This window comes from Amblyomma maculatum, chromosome 8 (genome assembly GCF_055883805.1).
Source record: "Amblyomma maculatum isolate TAMU_Amacu chromosome 8, ASM5588380v1, whole genome shotgun sequence".
NCBI classification, from domain to species: Eukaryota; Metazoa; Arthropoda; class Arachnida; order Ixodida; family Ixodidae; genus Amblyomma; species Amblyomma maculatum.
This window is the reverse complement of record NC_139351.1, coordinates 120298487-120320741: the sequence shown is the minus strand read 5'-3', so window position 1 is coordinate 120320741 and position 22255 is coordinate 120298487. Positions and strand designations below refer to the sequence as shown.

At 43.2% G+C, this 22255-nt stretch overlaps 1 protein-coding gene across 3 annotated transcripts; it reads left to right on the top strand.

The window, feature by feature from the left end:
• Nucleotides 1–742: 742 nt before the first annotated feature.
• On the top strand, nucleotides 743–16114 carry LOC146182344 (UDP-N-acetylglucosamine transporter-like). 3 transcript variants are annotated; one of them, XM_084577435.1, is made up of 8 exons: nucleotides 743–1035; nucleotides 1434–1620; nucleotides 2674–2828; nucleotides 6692–6814; nucleotides 7411–7588; nucleotides 9151–9269; nucleotides 11894–12027; nucleotides 14583–16114. In XM_084577435.1, the coding sequence occupies exons 1-8, from the start codon at nucleotides 931–933 to the stop codon at nucleotides 14647–14649; spliced, it is 1068 nt and encodes a 355-aa protein (XP_084433561.1). In that variant the 5' UTR covers nucleotides 743–930; the 3' UTR covers nucleotides 14650–16114. The 3 variants fall into 3 exon arrangements, with proteins under 3 accessions (XP_084433561.1, XP_084433562.1, XP_084433563.1); XM_084577436.1 differs by having other exon boundaries at nucleotides 744–981; XM_084577437.1 differs by lacking the exon at nucleotides 743–1035 and adding an exon at nucleotides 1290–1309.
• Nucleotides 16115–22255: the final 6141 nt, after the last annotated feature.

Genomic DNA, 22255 nt, shown 5'->3' with positions numbered 1-22255 from the left:
CGGATGGAACACTGCCTCCTGTAGTCCGGAGCGTCCTTAAGATTGAAGAGAGTGCGCGGGCTAGCAGCCAAATTTGAAGTCTCTTGCTGATTGAATTTGTGCCACTGAAGGGCACAAGCCTGAGCTCTGCCACACTGCATGAGCGGGTTTCAGAGGCTGAGACGGAATGATGGAAGGCGACAGCTGAGAAGAAGCCGAGATCTACTGTGGGAAATAAAGTTTTACCAAACCAAACCAAATCTACATGTGTCGCGCCGGAAAGACGGAGATCAAGCGGGAACAGTTCTATGGCAACTCCGTCGAGAGAGATCACAGCTTTTCGAAGCCCACGTTTTGAAACTTTGGTAGGTGAAGTGCAGCGGACAGAATGCATACAGAACAGATGTGGTGTGTACAGTGTTCAATCAAAGAAATTAGACCACAGAATACGTTTTTCTGGTTTGTGCGATGCTCCAGCCACACCCTCAGGCCGGAATGACTTTCGAAAAAGCACTTATATTCCCGCCTCGGCGACTGCTTGGTGACGATTCGGCTGCCAGAGATGCGGAGACAGCCGACATGCAGCCGACACGGAAGAAACCCTCCATGCAAGAAACCGTGAAAGTAAAGTGCCTCTAGTGAAAACAACAAACTGATGGAGAGAAATCCCCGTGAAGACTAGTTATTTTTGTGTTCGTTTTGGCCGACGTAGCCATATATCCAAATCCAAATCCAATTTTGGTTTGCTTGTTACTTCGTTTTGATTTTTTTTTTCCGGTCAAGAGCTCGCCGGTCATGTATTTCAGGATTGCAACTTTTCACAGCGACGATCTGAGCATGGGCGCAGGTGTCGCATTGGCAGTGTGTTAACTGTGTTAACTACCGTTGTACTGCTGACGTAGTTCTCTTGGCACATCTGTGATATGGTCGCCACGCATCTCGCAGTCTATCATGAAGCAGCCACCGCCTCCGGCGTCGCCGTCCCCGCCGCCTAAGCGAAAGGTACAGGCATGGGTACTGACTACCGGCTCGAGCGATCATTCGCATTTAGCTACGGTAAGACGCCTAATCCCTAGTCTACAGAGGTCTCATGGATCTGACACCCGCATTCTAGGCGAAAGGGGAACCAGCTAACCGTTGCGTGGCGCGCAACAACTGATCACGGAGCTTCCGTACCAGTGCACGTAAAAGACATGTCGCGCTGCCCGTAGTCGTAGTCTGGCTGATGATCACCGGTTCACATGATGAAACTTTTCTCATAATTTTGTGCACACTGATATTCAGAAGCGCCAAACAATAAAACAGACTGCATAAGTAGCTCACGATCGCGGTAAGCGTGCGGAGTGCGCATGTGTTGCTGCGCTTGCTGAGGCGGACGTTTCGCGATGAATGAGTGCTTGATAATTTTTCTAGCACTGTGTTGTATATTGACTATGTCGTCGATATCGTTTCAGATGGCGTCCTTGCTCAAGTATTCGTCACTAGTTTTCATCGTGGTACAAACCACCACGATGGTGTTGCTACTGCGGTATTCACGTACTCAAATTGTAAAAGGCCCGCGCTACCTTTCCAGCTCAGCTGTTGTGAGTGCCGAATTCCTTAAGATCCTCACCTGCCTAGCCGTGCTGCTGTGGGAGAATGGTAAGGTCGTTTTCCTAACAGCTGCTTTTCAGTCGTCTTGATCACCATGTTTGTCTATGCTGGAGTCTGCTTAGGCCACTTTTAAGTTTGCTTCGGTGATGTATTTTAAGGGAAAAGAAATGCTGTGTTAGTATGTTCGCGCTCGCCCTTTTAGTGTGATGCTCATTTATTGAAAAGCTCCCCGACCAGATGTTAGTTTCCCAGTGGTGCTACTGCCTCCGTTCATTTTGAACATAAATGGTTAGGTGGAAACGATGTGGCGACAGTGCCGTGGACCCGAATTCTCTTAACATCATTGAAAAGGCCATCCTTTGTACATGCAATTCTGTGCCTGTCTTTAGCTTTCAGCTTGTATGTTTCCGCAGTGTGTAACTAGCCTGAAACTGGAATCCGGTACTTCCGAATAATTTGGGTCACAGTATCGATTAATATATTTAGGTGTGGCAAAGCAACACTGTTGGCCTATGAGGCATGCTGTAATAGTGGTGAACCCTCTGTTAATTTAAGCCAACTAGTCGGGATTTTTCTTTCACTTTTTTTTTTAACGCAAATCAGTGTCTCAATATAAGGGTGTTGTCACATTTTTCTGCCATTAAAATAACCTTACTTAGAGTAAAGAAATAAGCTTTCTCTCAATATGAATCAGAATGCAGGGTCTGCCACCAAGCTTTTCCTCAGCATGGATTTTGTTTCTCAAATTTCGAAGTGTGACAGTCAAGGCTGGTGGTATGTCGCTTACTAAAAGCACAGACGCAGTGACCCTTGCTTGCTTGTGATACTAGAATGCTATACTACTGAGTCATGTCACAACCTTGGAGCTAGTTATCTTGCAGTAGTTATTATGTGCAGTCTCAGTTCCTGTGAAGTCGAGAGTATTGTTGAGCTTTATGTTCAAGCTTGCAAAGGGTGAAAAAATTGTTTGTGTAGTGGTTTGGATAGGTACAGTCAGCATGGAATAAGATGTTACTCTTCTCTGTGGGCATTTGATCGACGAGTATGTTTGCATTTCATAATGACTTGAGGTGTGCACCTTGGGAACTCTTTATGTTACAGGCTTCTCTGTCATGTCATTGGTCCGGCAGCTCCACAGTGATGTGTGGGGCCAGCCAAAAGAAACCTGCAAGATGCTGATTCCTGCGGGACTTTACACGATTCAGAACAACCTGCTGTTCTTTGCACTGTCACTCTTGGATGCTGCCACCTACCAGGTACATCATTATGCTTAAACCCATGTTTGCAGTTTTTGATTTTCAGTTTGGCACCGCAGCAGGTAGCAAAATTTAGTCAACGCTTAATTTGAGTATATTAAAATAAAACACTTTTGATAAGACAGAGGTGGAGTCAACATGAAATGACTACCAAGTTTTCATGGCTTCTGTTATCAGAAGTTAAAAATCTGTGCTTTCCAAACTTTTCAGTTACAAGAGACATTGCAGGCAAATTTATAGAATGCTAATTTTTGCACATAGCTCCACTGCAGTGGCTCAATGGTTAGGACGCTCAGGACACAAGTTTGATCATGGCCGGAGTAGCCACTTTTGAATGGAGGCGAAAGGCAGGGTGCCCATGTACTCCGTGATGTCATTGCACGTTGAAGAACCTCAGTTGGCTGAATTTCTGGAACCCTCCTCTGTGACATCCCTCATAGCCCAGGTCGCTTTGGAATGTTAAACTTTGTGAACCAAACCAATCCATTTTCCTATGTAAACTGGAGTTGATTGCCTCTGTTACACTCAGCAGCTCCATACATTTGGACATATTCCTTTCACTATTGGCTGCGCCTTGATGCGACTTGTGACATTATCCGTGATATTTTATTGCGTGAGCAATGCTACGCGAGGTTTCAGCTCGTTGCGTAAACCTGGCCGGTAGCCACGTTTGACCTTTATAGCGATTGCAAATGGGGCCCTTCTTCAAGCCGTCGGGTAATCCTGGTCGGTAGGCACGCCGTGCCGCAGAAAAAGAACAGAAAGAAAAAAAGAATGAAGGAGAAAAAGGAAAAGAAAAAGAAGGTGAAGAAAAAAAAGGAACAGAAAGGAAAGCTACGTCGGCTTTGCTTACGCAACCTACCAGGTTTAACTGAAGCTAAACCCCAGCTAATTTTTTAACAGTGATCAATGAATCTTGGGGAATAGGCATGGAATCTTTATGGCCAAAATGATGTGCAAAAATATTTACATTGCATAAACAGTTCACATCAATGCTCATGGTGCCACCATGGCATTTCCTCTATAGTTGCGTTTTATAATGAAAGAAAGCCGCGGAGCAGCGTGAACCGTTGCGGTTGTCTTTTTGCAAGCCATACCCTACAACATGCTGTCATGACTGAAATTTACTTCAGCAGCGGTAGGAATACCACTTAATAATTCTAAAGCAGAGCTTATGTCTTTTGTTTGCAGTTGTAGCACATGCCCGCAACTTGTTAAGTAACGATTTTGTCAAACTTGCCACTGCTTCTAAACACCTCGGGGCTTGCCATCAGCAAGGCATAACATGGTACTACTACATTAACCTAAATTTAGCATCCACTATCCACTTGATTGACCTTCTAAAGCATGACCTCAAGCAGGCTGTTCAAGCATCTGAAGAAACTTGCATTTATAGTACTCAATCACCTGCAATTCCTGCGTCAGTCATTTGGAACCCAGACCGACACTATCTCATAGCTAATGTTGAGTCTTTGCTAAACCATGCTGCTACACATTAAATTTTGTCAGGCTGCTAACATACTTCTAATGTCACTGTTTAAAAAAAATTCCACTAAATGTAACCTCTGTCAGCTTGCGTAACGAGCGATATTAATAAACTACATGGCTATCCATTGCTTCATGATAATATTTTTCCTGTCACTGTTGGCCTTTCCACATCTCAGTGATCCATACGAAGTTAAGTAAACCACGTTTCATTCATCTGTATTTTCGAAGTCTAATATTTAAGTCGAAGAAGTGGAAGAATTTACTAGCGCATAGCTATTGCACATGAGGCATTAAAATTTCATGATCCAATTTTGCAGTGATATTAGCGTTATTTTTTCTTTCTTTTTACTTCAGTCCCTTATAGCTATATTTGTTCTTTTCATGCTTAAAAAACATACTCCATTATAATTTCGTGATCTGATATGCAATATCATTGGCATTATTTTTTTTCTGTTCACTTCTGTTCTTTGTAGTTTTACGTCTTGCTCATTTTGTGTCTAAGAAGGCACTTCATCACACTTTTAATTTGTTATGTTTTATTTAGTCTGCCTAGGATTTGTACTGTAATGCTCACATTGTAATGTAATAATTGTATAATTACATTATCAGGTGTTTAAATTATACTACCAGGTTATAGCTCTCACACTTGTTCTTGCAGTTCCTTATGTTGCAGTGTACACTGTACAGTGTATTGTGCTGTAGTCAAGTGTTGCACAAGTCAGTTGGAACACCTTATTTATCTGCATTTGAGTTGGTAATAATACATTCTGCTCGAAACCGTCCAAAGCATGAACACCAAGGAAAGATAGATAGAGGACGCACACTGACTCTCAATCTAACTTATTCTCCACAGTGCATATTTATGCACATGTGTAGCATTAATCAAAAAGAAAAAAAAAAAGACTACACGTGCAGTAGGGCAAAATTCAGAGCAAAAATTAAGACATGTAAATTGTAAGAAATATGCCGATTTCTATCGCATATCGTGGGAGGAGAGTCAGGTTACTTCAGGGTTCTCTGTAGATTTCTTTTCATGCCGTTATATTTGGAAACACCATACCCAATGTGCCTGTTTGTTTGGCGGGCACAAAAAGCCCGCCAAGGTGTTATGCACCATAACACCTGTCTTCTTTGCACTCTACTGGCAAATAAACGTTTACGTGGCATGGATTTAGTATACAGTAGGACCTCGTTGATACGTTCCCGGTTCATATGATTTCTCATTTCATAAGCTCAAAATTGCAGGCAGTTAAAAAAAAAAGCCTCACAGATAGTTGCATCATTTTTCTCCCGGTTAACACATTGCCAGATAAGACAATTTCCTGGTTACTATCTTCGAAATTTCAACAAATTGCTGTCGTATGAAACGTTTTACAATCAGCCATACCTAGTGTAACGAGCGCTCGCGGTATGAAAGACTGAACAGCAGCACTAACTCACCATGGTTGCTTTCCTGCATTACCTAGATGCAAAGGGGCAAAGCATCAAAGAAAGGCAGCGAACCAACATACGAGGTGCGGTGGCGTCTTTCCGTGGCCTTAGGGGCAAGGGGGTGAACCATTTGAAAACTACAGCTATTCGCTTGCATACGAGCGAGCCGGATCTGAGGAATGCAGAATGAAAAAAAAAAAAAAAAACACACTGACTCTAAGCCATTGCGATGGCTTCTCCACATGTCACCGGTGTAAGCGGGTGAAGCTTCCAGAGACAACCAAGGAAGCGATTTCGGCTCGTCATTGCTTTCTACGAACCGGATTCGTTACTAAATCTCTTCCGCGTTAGGACAAGGCAAATATGGACTGAATTCTGCGAGAAGCTAAAAAGGGAGCTTTTCATACTTGATGTCTATAAATGCTAATCTACACTTTTACGCAGTGAATGTCTCAATTCCAATGTCTTTGCACTTCATTCAATACTCAACATTTTTTACAAATTGGGGACGTTTCCTCGTATAATGCATTTCTTCCTGAATTAAAAACAAAAACATCAACAAAGTTTTTCTGTAGGCCTTTCAGAGCGAGTATTCTTGCGGGAATGGAGACCCTTTTTTTCTCCGAACCAATATAGTCACAGTGATATGCAGATGCTTTTGACTGTCGACAGACGAAACATGCGACATGCGATAGGGGGGTGACAAAGGAGATCTTGTTAAGAAGGCATTTCTCATAGCCTTTATTGGCTGATAACACTATTGCACTTTTTCTTTCCAATCGTGTCTGACTGCCCTTTCACTCTGTCGTGTGTCCGTGCAAACAAGTCACAATGATAAAATGGAAGGACATTGGATTAAGTGGCATTACAATACTTCAAGGCTAGAAGTAAACCAGTGCACACAGTTTTTTTTTCTCTGTTGACCGTGACCTATCTCCTTGCAGGTCACCTACCAGCTCAAGATTTTGACGACTGCCATGTTTAGTGTATGGATGCTGAATCGTCGAATATCAAAGCAGCAGTGGTTCTCGCTTGTGCTTCTCATCATTGGGGTTGCACTTGTCCAGGTTTGTATCTTTTTGCTGCTTTATTTTTAGATACTACAAGCAAACATTTCTTCCAAAGGTTGAATGTTTGGATTCACCTTTTATGACATGATGCTTCTTCAGCATCTTGCTTTGAATTGTGCAGCTTGTGACTAAACGCTTAAGCTTAGCAAGGATCGTGACAAGTTAGATGTTCTAATTTGGTGCTGTTGTGTTGCAGGAAACTGTGACCGAACTAACTGTAAGTGGCAGTTAGTTGGATTTATGGTATACTTAGTTGAATGTACCATGAGAGCTCTTGGTGAATGGCCTTTTACTTCAATAAACGTGAAACTTCAGTCTGGTTCCTGAGCTTATTGGGCTTATCATCAACACAGATATTAGTTGCATAGCAAGTGAGCACTATATAGGAGTACCCGCTGTACTGTGGACTGCGCAAAAAAAAAAATGCATCGCTGAGAACATAATCGCAATGTAAATTTACATCTTCTCTTTAAGTTGGTCTTTGCGGGACTCATGGCAATACAAATTGTTTAATGAACAGCGTTGCCAATGCATGAGAGAACCCCTTTGCACAATGGGGACAGCAGTGTTGATAGAGGCAGGCTGCCTTGCAGATGCCGACTGGGACTGGGAAACCAGCTGCAGAGGTTGAAGGCAAGAATGGAGCCCGCCAGTTCTTAGGTCTCCTGGCCGTGCTCACTTCATGCCTGTCGAGTGGCTTCAGCGGCATCTATTTGGAGAAGCTGCTGAAGGAGATCACCTGGTCTCTATGGATCCGCAATATTCAGCTAGGTAGGCCATGTCATACCCACTGCGGGACACACGCTCTTCGTGAACACTGTGGTAATCTGAAATGCTATGTGCATTGCCGACACTGTGCTTAGAGGAGGAGAGGTGGGGAAGGTGGCTCTTCAAACTTAAATAAGGGAGGATGGAAAGCTTCAATCCACTGACCATGGTTTTGCCATTTCGGATCTAAGCCCGAGGCTTCGGCATTGAATCCCGTCCGGAGTGGTCAATTTTCAGTGGAGGAAAAATTTCAAACCAGATTTGTGCTTTGTGATATCAATATGTGTTAAAACCCTCATTGCCTGTTAATATCTGTTAATGTTATCGGCTTTGCTTACCCTCAGTTGACACACTTTCAATACCCCTTCATGTGTTTGACTTCTCTGCTAGAAAGAAAAGCTTTCCCACTAGATTTCTCAGATTTTTCAGTTTTATTAAAGTATTGAACAGACCAAACAGTTGAGGCAATTTCTTTTACTTTCATTCTTTCTCTTGAGCTGCATTTACTGAAGTCATTTGTACTCCTGAACAGGTGGCATTGAACCAAAACTGATTACACCTTTGATATCTCTGTTATGAATAAGTTTATGTTCTGTGTTCATAATGAAAAATAAGGACTACATAGGTGATGACAATGTAGAGCCAGTCTAGCCAAACCATTTTTTTTTTTGAACCGGCAGTGTTGATTCTCTGACACCTTTGAGCATTCATCAAATGCTCTTGAGAATGATGTAACTACGTAGATAACGACTTTGAAAATGATAGCCAGGCCCGTCACTCAGAACACCTTAGAGGACTTGACTTGGCAAAGCTGTTTACGACTGGCTCGAGTAATGATTTTGACTCGTGCATGTTCTCTTTTATCTGCGAGCTTGTGTTCCTTTCTATTGCCTTAGGAGGCTTAATTCGCATGTCTTAAAGGATTCTTCACATGGTAGGCTTTTTCTTGTCAGCCAGGGCACAGTATGGGCTAGTCATATTGCAAGTTGAAGTTATGCAAATGTATGCAAGTGTGTTCTACTTTTGTTCATTTAACTTACTTTCTTCCCTATTATTTCACCCATGGCACCCATATACTGTACATTGTTGGTGCATGGTAAAGAATCCCTGATGGTCGAAATCTCCAGAGCCCTCCACTACGGCTTCCGCCATAGCTGTTGTCGCTTTGGACGTTAAACCCTGTACATTAAACCAAACAAAACCAGCACTTGGGATATAAAAGAAAGTGTTTAATCTGAACTGTATGGTTTGGGAAACCTTTTAAATGCATTCAGACATATGGCTTTTATTGGTGAAATATGCTCATGAGCAGCTCACAATAAGCTGCAGGGTGTTAAATGCTGTGTTAGGCTGAAAGCAGTTGAGCATTTTGTTCAGGCTTCTCGAGCAAGTTGGTTGTTTTGGTAGAAATAAGGTGATGTGAAGTTGAATTTTTAAATGCTGTGTTAGGCTGAAAGCAGTTGAGCATTTTGTTCAGGCTTCTCGAGCAAGTTGGTTGTTTTGGTAGAAATAAGGTGATGTGAAGTTGAATTTTTACGACTCGGAACCACCCTTCTCTTCTACAGCAATTTTCGGCTGCCTCCTAGGAATTGTGGCCATGCTGGTGTCTGACTGGAATGCAGTGATGGCGGATGGATTCTTCCAAGGCTACAACGCAGTCACCTGGGGGGTCATCTTATTACAGGTAGGTTCCCTAGCAAAAGACATGTGACGTCGACACATAACCGTGGCTGAACGGGAAAAGCCCGTCCAGATGACAGACCACTCTGGTGAAGGTCATGCGACTAGGGATGTGCTGATCGACTGGCAGAAGGTTACGTGACTGCCATAGCAAATGGAGGTGCACATGTAAGTGGATGAACTGGGAAGTTTTTGCAACTGCTGTCTTTAGTGAAATAGCCCTGCTTACTTAAGACGATAGTTGCAGGAACAGAAGTAGAGGAGCATAGAAGACAGAAAGGAGAAAGATGCGAGATGTGGTCACGCAACGAATATCTCAGCAGAAGCCGTGGGAAAATGTGCAAAAAGAACATGGCGCACAAGATAAGGACACGTAAAACAGGATGGGCACAAACTGTCAGCTGATTTATCTTAATTATAGAAAAGACGGCGCAAGGACGCAGTGTAATCATTTATGCAGTGTCCTATGTAGGCCTTTCCACACATTAATGGTATCGTGTAAACCCCAGCTGTCGTGCATTTTACAAAGGGCTTTTCATGCTTTTTTTCACAAGTACTTTTTCTTTCTTTACGCTTTGCACAGCTAACCTAGCCTCTTCGGTGCAGGTGCGCAGTACCAATGGAATTCTCAGCACTGAAGAGGTTAGGCCAGCTGTGCTCTCGCACAGCAAAGCGTAAAAGAAAAAGTGCTTGCGACAGAAAGCATGGGAAGCCATTTGTAAAATGCGTAGCACCGCTAACACGTGGAAAGGCCTACATAGGACACTGCATAAATGGCTGCGCAGGGGAGCGCTGAATATTCATTAGGAGGCAGAGATAACAGTCCTAGCCTATCTGGACATTGCAGAAATTGCAGATGGCTGCCACGCCTTCAGGGTATGTAAGAAAACCAATTAGAATTTTTGGATTGATGTGGGTGCATGTGTATGTGCCCTGCACACTTGCACCATCCTTTCTATATTTAGATGTGCAGCCCCTGAAGAAAGCAGTTGATAGTTTGTGCCCGTCCTGTTATATGTGTCCTTCTCTTGTGTGTCGTGTTTTTTGTGCCAATTTTCCTATGGTTTCTGCAAATGATCACCAACAAGCCCGACAACAGCTCTTGTTAAAGCGTTCATCTTGTTAGCATTGTCATTACTCGATCATGCCGTATGCCAAGGTTGGTGTGGTCACGTTTCTTTGAGAACCATTATGACGAGGACAGGATGAACAACAAATACTGCAGAGCACAGTAAGAAAGATGGAACAGATTCTGTGCCTCTAGGAGATGCCAGCAAATTGGACTTATCAAGTAGACTGATAAGAACGGAAGGAAACTGGTGTGTAGAAGCTTAGGAAATCTCAACGCAAATGCAGGCAGCCATTCAATCAACTATCTGATAGCTGCCTAGATAGTCTTGCACCGCTGGTGTCTATTTTAGGCCTAATCCAGCTGCTGAAGATTAACATCTGAATTCACAAATGCACCTTCATTCAACGCTCCACCTCCACTCCATTGAGTGGACAGAGCACCCATTGCTCCACTTAAGGGTCTGTTGGAATTTGTGAGTGGCGCTCGGCGTATTCTCAGACCAAGTCGCGTCAAGAAATCTTCCTGTACTCCAGAAAACGTAAATGCGTATGGGGACAAGATTATGGTCAAAATTTGGCCCCAAAACTGCATGCTACTTATGTAACGTGCATATTTTGTTGAGTCTTGTGAACAACCTTCACAAGCAACTTCAATGCCCATGGCCTAATGAAACATGTTTTGAGGGTTGCGTGAACAATATGGCTGTGAAAAACGACTAGAAATGCTTTCACATATGTCAACAGTCGGTGCTGGTGATGCGCACTTCATGTAGAACATGACGTAGCACACAGGCATTCACGAATGGTGCAAAGCCTTGCGACCTGTACTCTGATACAAACCAAGAAGAAAAGCGGCAAGGCCCGTCAAAGGATGACTTTTGGCTCATGGCATCGACCAAGGTTCATGACGGCATGGCTTATCTGTGCAAGGTGTGGTGAGCCTCCTTTCATTTGCCACACCCTGTGTTGCCCCACTAGCAGGTCCAAGGGGATTATGAGAGTTGGTTGATGCCATTGGCTGCTGAAGGGTACCTTTGAGGGCAAAAGCCAGCTTTTCTTTTTTTAAATTGTATCCGATTAATGTTGCTTTTATCCAGATTTGTCATGAAACTTTTCTTACCCTTGCCCTTTGCCCTTGGAGAGCTCTGTGTGAGTGGGCAGTGAAAACAAATGTGCAATAAAACATTGGTATAAGTAGGATAAAGCACTATCATTAAAGGATGCTTGCATTGCAGCACGCTTCTGCCATTGGCCCTGTCTGTGTTTCCCAAGAAGTAGAAACATCTGACTAGTATTGCTGTACTCAACAGATGTTGACATTCTTCTGCGACATTTTGCAGTGATGTCAAGGATGCGATGCTGGGCATTCGACATTTCATTTGAATATAGCACCATTAGTATCTTCTCTCGTTAAATAATTATCACAGCCTGGGTGGTAGTGGCTCGAACCTAAGGAGTATTTGTGAATGAAGTTCCATACTGATCCACTAATTGCATGTTTAGTTAGTGAGTGGAGGTAACTGTCCCAACTACAGGGCAAAACTGTTATTTCGGCAGACCTTTGGTGGCCTGATTGTGTCTCTGGCGGTGCGCTATGCTGACAGCATCCTCAAGGGCTTTGCAACGTCGATCTCCATCGTACTTTCGACCATATGCTCCTATTACCTGCTGGGCGATCTTCTACCCACGCGGTAAGTGCCACTTTTTTCTTTTTTTGTGCAAGCATTCATGTGGGTGCTTCCAAGGCCAGTGAGTAGTAGAAAACAAGGGAATGGAGAATGAAAGCCAATGTGCCCGCAGAAAAGTCTCAAGGAACAGTTGTTAAGGATGTAGTCATAGAACTACAAAAGCCGTGCCCATTAATTTGTGCAAGCATGTTTGTGACTGTGGTTAACTCTCAATTTTGTGCCCGTTATTCTCGTATAGCTATCCCTGCTTGTGTTCGAAGCGTTATTTCAGATGTATGGCTCTAAAAATTGCTTAAAATGAGATAAATCTATGTTCTGTGTCAAAATTTTGGCAAAATAAATGCATTGCACCAACATGACTGTGTACCAATACAACTTTGCCGTTGTTATATAAGCATCCTGCTTCTTAAAAATGTTTTTTTTTTTTTTAGATATATATTATATACATATAGGGTAATTATATTGTTTGAATTTTCTTCAAAGCACCTTTTGATGTGAGAGATGCTTATTTTACAAAGCAGTGTACATCACTGCTTTTATACATATTCATGCATAAATGCATGTATTTTATTGGCCTCAGAGTAATTCAACAGTGGTGGCAGTATGAGCCAGGACTGTAGTCATATTTTTCAGTGAAATATTATTTTAGTTGTTATTTCCTATTGTTATTGCCTACTGTTGGCTCCTCAGCTTAGGCACCTTATCATCATTGTGTGCATCTGTGCCAGAACGCATAAATAAAAGGGCATATATTGAGTAAAAGAAAAACTTCTGCTAAAATTTATCATGTTTTCAAAATTACCATTGTAAGACCAGGTGCTTTGCACACCGAGCTTTTATCTGTAACAAAAAAAAAAAAATTGCTGTCCTTAACAATCATTTGGCACTTGGTTTGACACCGTTGCATCCACAAATTCTCTGCTCACACAAAATCTGACCTCCAAACGTGGGTGAACCGAGGTGCAATGTTGCATTGAAAAGCATAAGACCTCAGAAGTTCTTGGGTGTTAAAATAGTACTTTTTCAAAACCGGATAAAATACCAATGTTATTTAATAGCCACAAAGCAAATCAAATACAAGTATATTACGAGCGCAATGGTTTCAACAATATTAACCACTTGTGCAATTTTTCGTACCAAACACATAACTGCACGCAATAGCTAGGTGCCACCTGCCATATTGCAGTACAATGCTATAACTTAGATATAACAAAAACCTTTTAAAAGATGCAATGCTTATCTTCATTAGAGGGTGCACGACGCAGTCAGTAGTAGTTAAGACGAGAGGGAGTAAACGAGGGCCTCAATAGATTAGAGGTTCAAGAGCTACTTAACAGTCGGGAATTCTGTGCTTGGGCAGCAGGGCATGGTTACTAGTTTCTGGTTTATCTTGAAAGCTGTACATTGAGCATTGTGAGGGACGGCGCTTGAACGAGCCACCTTGTAGCCCTGAACCCTCCAACTTGCCTTGGCTACTCGTGGTCGCATGCCAAGTGGCGTTACAGTGAGCACAGTTTACTTGAACTTCATAACTATTTTTCGATAACTGTTCCTAAATTTCACTACCAGACTGCTTCGTTTTGAATATGCCCAATTAGATTCATTCATTGAATCGTAAAGGAGGGTAATCAGTTCACTGTTTAAAAAAAATTTTAATATAGGGAGTCTCTTACAGAAGTTGTGTGCATTTAGTGGCCTTGTATTAATGGTTATTTAATGGTTTGGAAGCACCATGTAGAATGTTACAATAGCACTTGCTCGACAGTCGATGGGCAATGTTGAGAACAATTAACTTTACAAACAGGTACTGGCACTTTAAAGCCACTAGTTAATTTGTAAGAATGCAGTACAGCAGAAGCAACAAGTGCTTGGTAAGAATACTCTCTTGTATAAAAGTACACCGAAATATATATAGGAAGGGAGGAAACAGTAACCATCTATCAAAGACACAGTGGTTAAACCAAAACGCTGCATTTAAAAAGACTGTTAATTTGTACCTTATATGGTACACACAAATGATCAATATTCTATCACTTGTCACCATGCTACAAACATTCTTGGACTCCCTTTTTAGCTCAAAAAAAAAAAAAAAAAAAAATGAACACAGGTTCTAACTGCACCCCATGCCACTTGTGCGCACCCAGTGGGAAGGATTGTTCAGTTTCCCCACTCACTGTCAACGGAGCAAGGGAGTCTAAGAACATATGGGGAGGTATCATCCCAATCAGTTGCAAAGAGAATTTTTCAAAAATTATTGTAAGTTTTAAGATCCACATAAAAATTACTCTAATAGTAAAAAGAAAATGACCGCTCCTACAAACTTTTGTACTAAAATATCACACGTCCAGCTTGGACGTGCCACATGTCCACAGTATTTCATAAATAGGAAGATAAACATCATTTTAGGCTCTCTTTAAGCCAATACGTGCCACAGGTTTTGTCCAGTGGAGTTGATGACACTCATGTATCAAATGTTGGCCCAGTGCTAGTTTCAAACGTCGCTACCATGCTTGCTTCACATTCTGCTGAGTCTAGCCTTCTTTCTCTTTTTGGAACAGAAATTTCTTCCTTGGTGCCGGGATTGTCATCTCTGCGACGACACTGTACGGTATACCCCTCTTCTAATGGATCAGCTTCTCCCATCATGCATGGCAGACCTGTCGTAGCCATTGTATAGAAATCAGTGAACATGGGATGAAAAGCGTGGCGTGCTTCAAGTACAAAGTATGCACAGACATTGCCTTCTGTCAGCTGGGGGCTGCTGCCAGTCCTAAACTTGATGGGGTCAAGTTCGATATTTATATTGTGAAGTGTTATTCCCGCGCTACCTCTCCGAAAGAGCCAGTCACCCAAGCCTTTAAATGGAACTTTGGCTCACATTATTATATGTTTTCTTTCAGCCATGTGCAGTGTGAATAAGTAGCCTGGAGTGTGTTGTGCAATTTCTCTTGCGCTGTATGGTCTGCGACGTGATAACGCATGAAATTAGTCCTGCTTCATAGACCCCAGCGTTACGATTCTGCGGTTAATGAGCATGCAATGCTAGTCTTTTCCTTAAGTGTTGTGCCCTTGCAAGAAGGTAGTTTTATTGTGGGAAGCAACCGACTGCAATCATTTTTAAGGTGTTTTGGAATGTTTTTGTCTTCTCTGATCTCTAGACTGTGATGTTGTAAATAATGCTTGTGATGTGTACATACTTTATATTGTTGCGCGCTGTATCAGCGCGCGGGGCTTGGGATTCCCTGAGCATTCCTGTCTTTTTGAAGGGATGCTGCGCAGTATTTGTGAGAGTCATTAATGATCCACATAGTTTCGAAAAGCCTAAAGAATAAACATTGTGCTGAGGTGAACATCACACAAGTTTCTTGGCTTTTTATTTGGTCTTCTCTTTTGCTGCTTGGGGACAATCAATTCATGATTAGCAGTGTGTTGAATAATGTTGGGGCAGTTTTTAGTGCTGTGATAAGAAAATGACATCATTCTTCAGTAATACTGTAAAAAACTGAATATACAGCACGATTGTTGGAACTATAATGGTTTTGTGTATGTGTGTACAATCGGCCAAATCTTTAACTGGCGTGCGCGATGGCCACTTTTTCTGAGCTCCTGCGCCTTAGGGCAGAGAAAACTTGCCGAAGCGTCAAGATTAAGGAAGGGTTTGGTGAGACCTTGTTTATACTTTATCTTTTCGCTGGTTAGTCCCTATTTAATGCTAAGAATCGCACAAAATGCGGCCGTCACACGCGCCAGTTAAAGATTTGAGCGGCTGTACACACCTACCATGCTCTGTACTGTATGTCATGCTCCCTTTGGTGCAACAACTTTCCACATGCCTAGCAAAAGAAAAAGCACATTCTGGTTCCACAAGTCAATACTTTTTTGCAATGTTTGAAACCAGCAACTGCCCATAGTAATGTGTCTAGTGTTTTCAGCATTTAGGAGCTTCTTTAGAAGTAATGACAATGATACAGCAAAGAGAAGTGAGGCAACAAAAGTCTGCCTCTGTACGGTGTCTGTAATGTGTACTGCATCATTGAGGATAAACAGTTTGTTTGTAAGCAATGGCAAATAAACAACAATGAGAGCTCAATGCAAGGTCATACATGGGATGCAATTCATGCAGAGCAGGAAAGGAGGATGACGCCATAACAATGCACTAGTACTACAGTCGCCGACCGATATTTCGGACGGCCAATTTTACGGACCTGCCTGAAAATCCGGACCTTGCCATGGCACTGCCACGCACTCCATAGAATTAATGTATAACACCGACCGAAATTTTGGACGCTTCAAATCCTTCTCGTTCGATTTTTCGAACTTTTTCTTTCGATTCACGATTCAAGAGCTACCAAAAACGCAAACAATGTGAGTGCCATTTTGCTTTTCTGGCCGCTGCCATTTTGGTTTATTTTCTGCAACCTCAAACCCATGTCTCATATCATCGGCTGATCATGCCATTGGAACTTAGCATACTCGGTATAGCCTCGATAATAGGCACCGCTTGCTGCACCTACTCGCCAGCATCCGCCAGTGCCAGCTCTGCCGTTCTGCCGTCGTGCACAGTCGTCAGTCGCCGCGGTCTCCATTCGTGTGTTGTGTGTTGTACTCTTTACATTGCCGCGTCAACTACCATTTCAAGGGCATTTCAGAACTCGGGACCTCACATGAAGATGAGGGTCAGTCGCACAGAACCCGGGACGGTTGGCAACCTTACCTCCACTATGCCTCCATAGCCCGAGTCACTTTGGGACTTTTACCTCATAATCAAACCAAAAGTAGAAGGTGATGCTACATGCTATTGAGGGTAGCAGCTGAATATGCAACCTCCGTATGTCACATGCAGCGTTTGGCCAGCCGAACTATGGTGCTGTCTGCCTCATCTCTATCTTACGAAGTTATTTCTGTTGCATGAAGCATAACCTTGATTGTAGTCACCAGCATTGGGAGAGGCGAACAATACGTTGAGAAAAAGATGATGGCAAAGAAACACAAAGCCCGGGTAAAGGTTCCTTTTCTTTTTGCCTCTTCTGTAAAGGCTAACGATACTGTGAATAAGTGTCTCGTTTCAAGTGGCTCAAATGTGTCATCACCGTGATGTTACCTCTTTGAGCGTATAACCTTTAACATAGTACAAGATAAACATGCATTCTTGATGTATACGCATTAGTATACGCATGAGTATACGCATTTATTTTTGTTTCTTCACTCTTGTCTCTGGTATAAAAGAAGTGTGAATTTAGCTTGTATTGATGCGTCATTGCAACAAAACTGCCATGACATGCAACTCCTTAACGTAATGATTCATTCCGAACATGTACAGATCGCAAGTTCAACGTGGCAGCGTCCTCAGAAACAGCATTTGAAAATTCTACCGTAACCAACTAGACATTCCAAATGGTTCTAATTTAATCTTGATTACATTTGATGGGAATTAGCATAGCGCCTTCTGTCCGCCCAGGGGTGATCTACACGTGTATTGTTGCTCGCGCAGTAGTGGCAAAATAAAGTCTTTTTGTTTTCTTCTTTTTTTTTTTTTTTGCACAATAGCAGGGGTGGAAGCGCTGCTCCAATTGCTCCAGTCTGCTCCAAACTGCTTTCCCTGCTCCATCCTGCTCCAAAATGCAATATTGCTCCAAAACTGCTCCAAACTAGCTGCCTTGATGTTCTGCCGTCGAATTTAGCAGGACACAGGAGCAAGGTCACAGCACCAGGGGCAAAGATATAATGTATCTAGAAAGGTTAATGAACTATTGGCAACAGGCAGTGCAGTAAAAGAAAGCTGAAGGATGAAGGTTACCCTTCAGTGCCATCTATCTTTCCTAAAGGCACTACTGCTCAGTGCTCATCAGGAATTTATCGGCATAGGGGTGAGATCAGAAAGGATATGCACAAGATAGAGAACGGAAATGTTGTGCCCGTTAATCTGAGCTCCAAATTAGTGCTACTACTTTAGAGCATCTTAGTGATAGACTCGACATTTGAATCTATCAAGTCATAATAGGCGAACACTTCGGGCCAGACTGGGTGTTCAGTTATGAAGTGCACCTGCAAGCGTTCTGTTTGCTGCTAGTCTTTTCCATGTTCTTGCTAAGGTCAGCCTCCATTATATATCTTTACATGCTTTGGTCGTTTGTCTTGTCTGAGAGGAGTGCAAAGTTGGAAAGGCATTGAACTTGCATAAAAAGGAATCAGATGGGAGATTTTATATTTCAAAACTAAAAAAAGCGTCAATTATCAAAGGAATATGCCTTAGAAACATGCTCCAAAACATAATTCAAATGCTCCAAAACTCTTTTCGTTGCTCCAAAGCTGCTCCGAAATGGCTTTATTACTGCTCCCAAAGCTGCTCCAAAATGCTTGAGCCTGCTTCCACCCCTGCAATAGTGTTAAATGTACCATGTTCCAGAAAAGCCGTCATCAGTGTTGCTGTTACGTAAAAATCTACAAGGTTTGTAACGTGAAAATTTACGAGGATCTACAAGGAAAATATACAAGGAACGTACGGGGAATGAATTCCAGCTCTTTAGACTGCGGAGCAAGCACGCAACCGATACACCACAGAACCACGTTGCTTCATTGGAGTAATAGTGTGCCTAGTGTATGCTATTGAACTGCTGCGTCATTGAAAGGAGCTATTACGGAACTTAAAACACCAATTTTTGAAGCGTCGGAAGGAATGCAGTTGCTTTCCTGGTTATACAGAGATGCTCCCCAAGTAATCCAAACCTCTCATGTTGCCGCAAAGATATTTTAATTTGATTTTAAATACAAGCCAGGCAAGGACTTCGTTTTTCAAAAGCCATCGACAGTGACATCTCTGTCACAAAAACGCACCAGCATCAGCATCATCAACGTGTACATAGGTAAACAACATGACGTCATCAAACAATTGTGACATGGAGTCAGCATAGCAAAGAGCTGTGACGACACAGGATAGCTCACCATTTCTCTGCACTTCTGCTCGTTTGTCTCAATGGCTTTTCACACTCTCTTCATTTTTGCATGTTACATTTACTCCACCTGGCATCGACTTCGCTGTCAGCATGTTTTTCTAGCGCAATTCTTGGGTATACTTTATGCGCGTGCATCCACACACAGATCGGAATTTATTTACTTGCTTCATTTACGCCACACTTGTACAGCTTGAATCTGTGTACTAAGCAGCAAGATATGAGCTTGTCCGCAAGAGTGTGATGGTGATTTCTTCTTGCTTCTTCAAGCACTTATCTAGATGCGGGTATTTTTTTCTAGCTATTCAGTGATAATGCAATGATGATGGTAAGTGATTACCTCCTGGGTTTCATCTGACTGTTCCCCTCCAGCAGCCCCCCTCTCCCCTTTCTCGCAGTGCACAAATCAATCATTATACAGGCGGTGAATTCCAGAAGACAAAAACGTTTTAAGGGGAAGAAATCAAATTGTAATAATAAATAATTTTCCGATAGATTGAACTGCGGAAATACACGGAGCCTGTGAACTGGAGGATTGAATACGGAACTTTATGCACGAATTCGGATACAGTCGACCGCGGATATACTGAACTCAATTGGGATCGCGAATAGTTCGGTATATAAAACATGCTATGCCAATGAGCTTCAGTCCATCAGCGTGAATACAGTGCATATAAAACATGCTATGCCAATGAGCTTCAGTCCATCAGCGTGAATACAGTGCACCGTGCTAGCGGTGCGCTTCCTGCAGACTGCTTTACATGGGCACGACGAGTGCCGGCGACCCTCGAGGAGTACGTGCGCTTAGCAACGCCGAGCATCACAAGCTCCCGTCAGGCACCAGAAGGGAGAGCACACTGGGCGCATTGTCACATGCCGCACCGAAGACGCGAGTGCAAGTGCCAAATATGTGGCAGGGGCAAACTGGAGCTTCAGAGTTCGCGCAGCGCGCGCCTCGCGCCGCGCTCCACAAATGTCACTGCAGCTACAACAAAGCTGCAGTGGATGGTGCTTAGGGAAAAGCAAACACAGATTATAAGATGTCTACAGTCGAACGCTTTTACAACAAGCGCTTGGGACTTCTTTATACACGTCACTTCGTTGTAAATTCACGGACCGTATCGCACGCAATAGAGCAAGTTAAGCATGTTCAGAACGACTAAATCTTAACATTAATTTAAGTGTCACCGTTGGAAGATTGCGCCATTTCTGTAGACTCCTAATTCGAACCAGGCAAAATCTGCCACAGCGGACACCGGCTTCTTCGCCGTGTTTGCTCGTGTTGTTCACTGAGGTCGCCACTGTTGGATTCAATGTCTACAGCTAACCACAGTTTACTGCGGTTCACTATAGCTCGCTACTTAGCGCAACATCCGGAAGGGAGCGCGAGAACCGTTGTGCCTTTAGATTTGCTTTTTGCAGGCAGGCTACTCCGTTCGTCAAACATTTCGGTAGCGCTGCTCTCCGCGAACTTTGTGCATTGTTGTGGGGGAACCATGGCTACTGCGAAGTTTGGAATTTCCGGCTCGGTCTTTGCAGTGGTGTTCTCTGTGCTCTCGCAACTCGATGGGGGCTGCGGAGGACAGTGCCGCTACATATGCTTGCTGTAAAGGAGCGAATTAGCCATCGGGAATGCCCAAATTTCTTCGTTGTATAGGCAAATTCGTTGTGCTGGTCTTCCTTGTAGAGGCGTTTTCAATACGTATGAAAGATAGGAATGCGGGCATGACTAGCAAACTCCTTTGTTACACTGGCCATTTCGCTGCAGAAGTGTTCGTTGTAGAGGAGTTCGTCTGTAATTCTTTTTAACTGTATCCCGTAAGCGGTGGTGGGGGTGGTGAAAACATTTATTGTATTACAGAGAGGTATATACACTAGGTGGGATGCCTAGACAGGCACTCTGCCTTATGCATTCGGCTAGGTAGGCTGTCTTTACCGCGTAACAACCAGGACACCAAAAGTTGACTTTTCCCTGTGATGGAAGTGCAGTGATAAAAAAAATAATCACGCCTTACTGAAGGCCACTTTCAAACGCCCTAGATATGAGGACCTCTTCACGCCGTTCACGGCGTTAGCGCAGCCAGCAGATGCTCAAGGGACGCGTATCCGGCGCAGCACTATGTCAGAATAGGGATCGTCGGATAACTGTCAGAAGAAGCGCTTCTTGTAGTCGCACGGCGTACAGTTCAGTTCGATATTTCGAACTTCCGCTGAAAGCTCGATAAATGCGAATAACGATACCGTGCGCCCGCCAGGAGCCTCCACCAGCGGCTTTGCGTTCAGCGCCACCATGCAGTGGACAGTCTGGCGTCCTGAGTGTGGAGGCTCCGCACTATAGAAGACAGTTTCCTCCACCATGGCAACGAGAGCCTGCGCGCCGTGGCTGTATTCCAGTCTATGTTTAGGCTGACTTTTCTTTTTTTTTTTTTTTTTTTGCGGTTGAAACTTCGCTAAAACCTAGCTTCTAAGTCCGGCCGTGTCGACAATGTGAAGTGACTTTTACTGAAGACTAGAGGGAGGTGTCAGCCAAGCCTCGTGCAGACATATGTCATCGGCAGATACTTTGTCGATGAAAACTACAGCTGCGAGGCAGGCATTTCAGAAAATGTGGCAGTTTTTCTTAAGTGGAACAACACACAATCATCCCCATCACCCTCAAACGTGAGGAATAGCGATTCCGTTCCAACAATGGATCGTTGGGAAATCTCCAAGTTAGGTTCTCGGTAGACTGGTTAGAAACCAAAGATGACCTTCCGAGAGGACTGTATAAATTTTCTGGTAACTACTTGAAGCTCAGAACCTCATCGGACGACTCGAAAAAGAAAGCTGTTAAAGGAGTTCAGTTGTGGATGGGGGATGCGGCATTAGTGTGCTTTGCCTCACTAATTAGTCTGCTAATATATTTCCTGTGAATGAAGCGGTCATGCTCCCCTCGTATTGCAATACCTTTGATTCACCTTCGTTGCCCGACCGCACCGGAATAATTTTTTTTTTTTCTGCGATCCCACATCGTGCGAATTGTCAATGACTGTACAGTGGTGCTAGCCTCTATAGCGGTACAAAAGATACAATGTACTCCACGTTGCCTTTGAAGCAGCCATGTTTCCTCTTTAACAAAAAAAAAAAAAAAAAAAAAAACGATATAAAGGATTCTAAGGGTGGTTTAATCGGCGCCTTTATCCCCGTGCGCTGGGTGGATGATGATGGTTTATGAAATATAAAAGAAGGAAAGGATGCTGTCGGGTGGGGCAATCGCTAATATATTAAGAACCCAGGCTGTG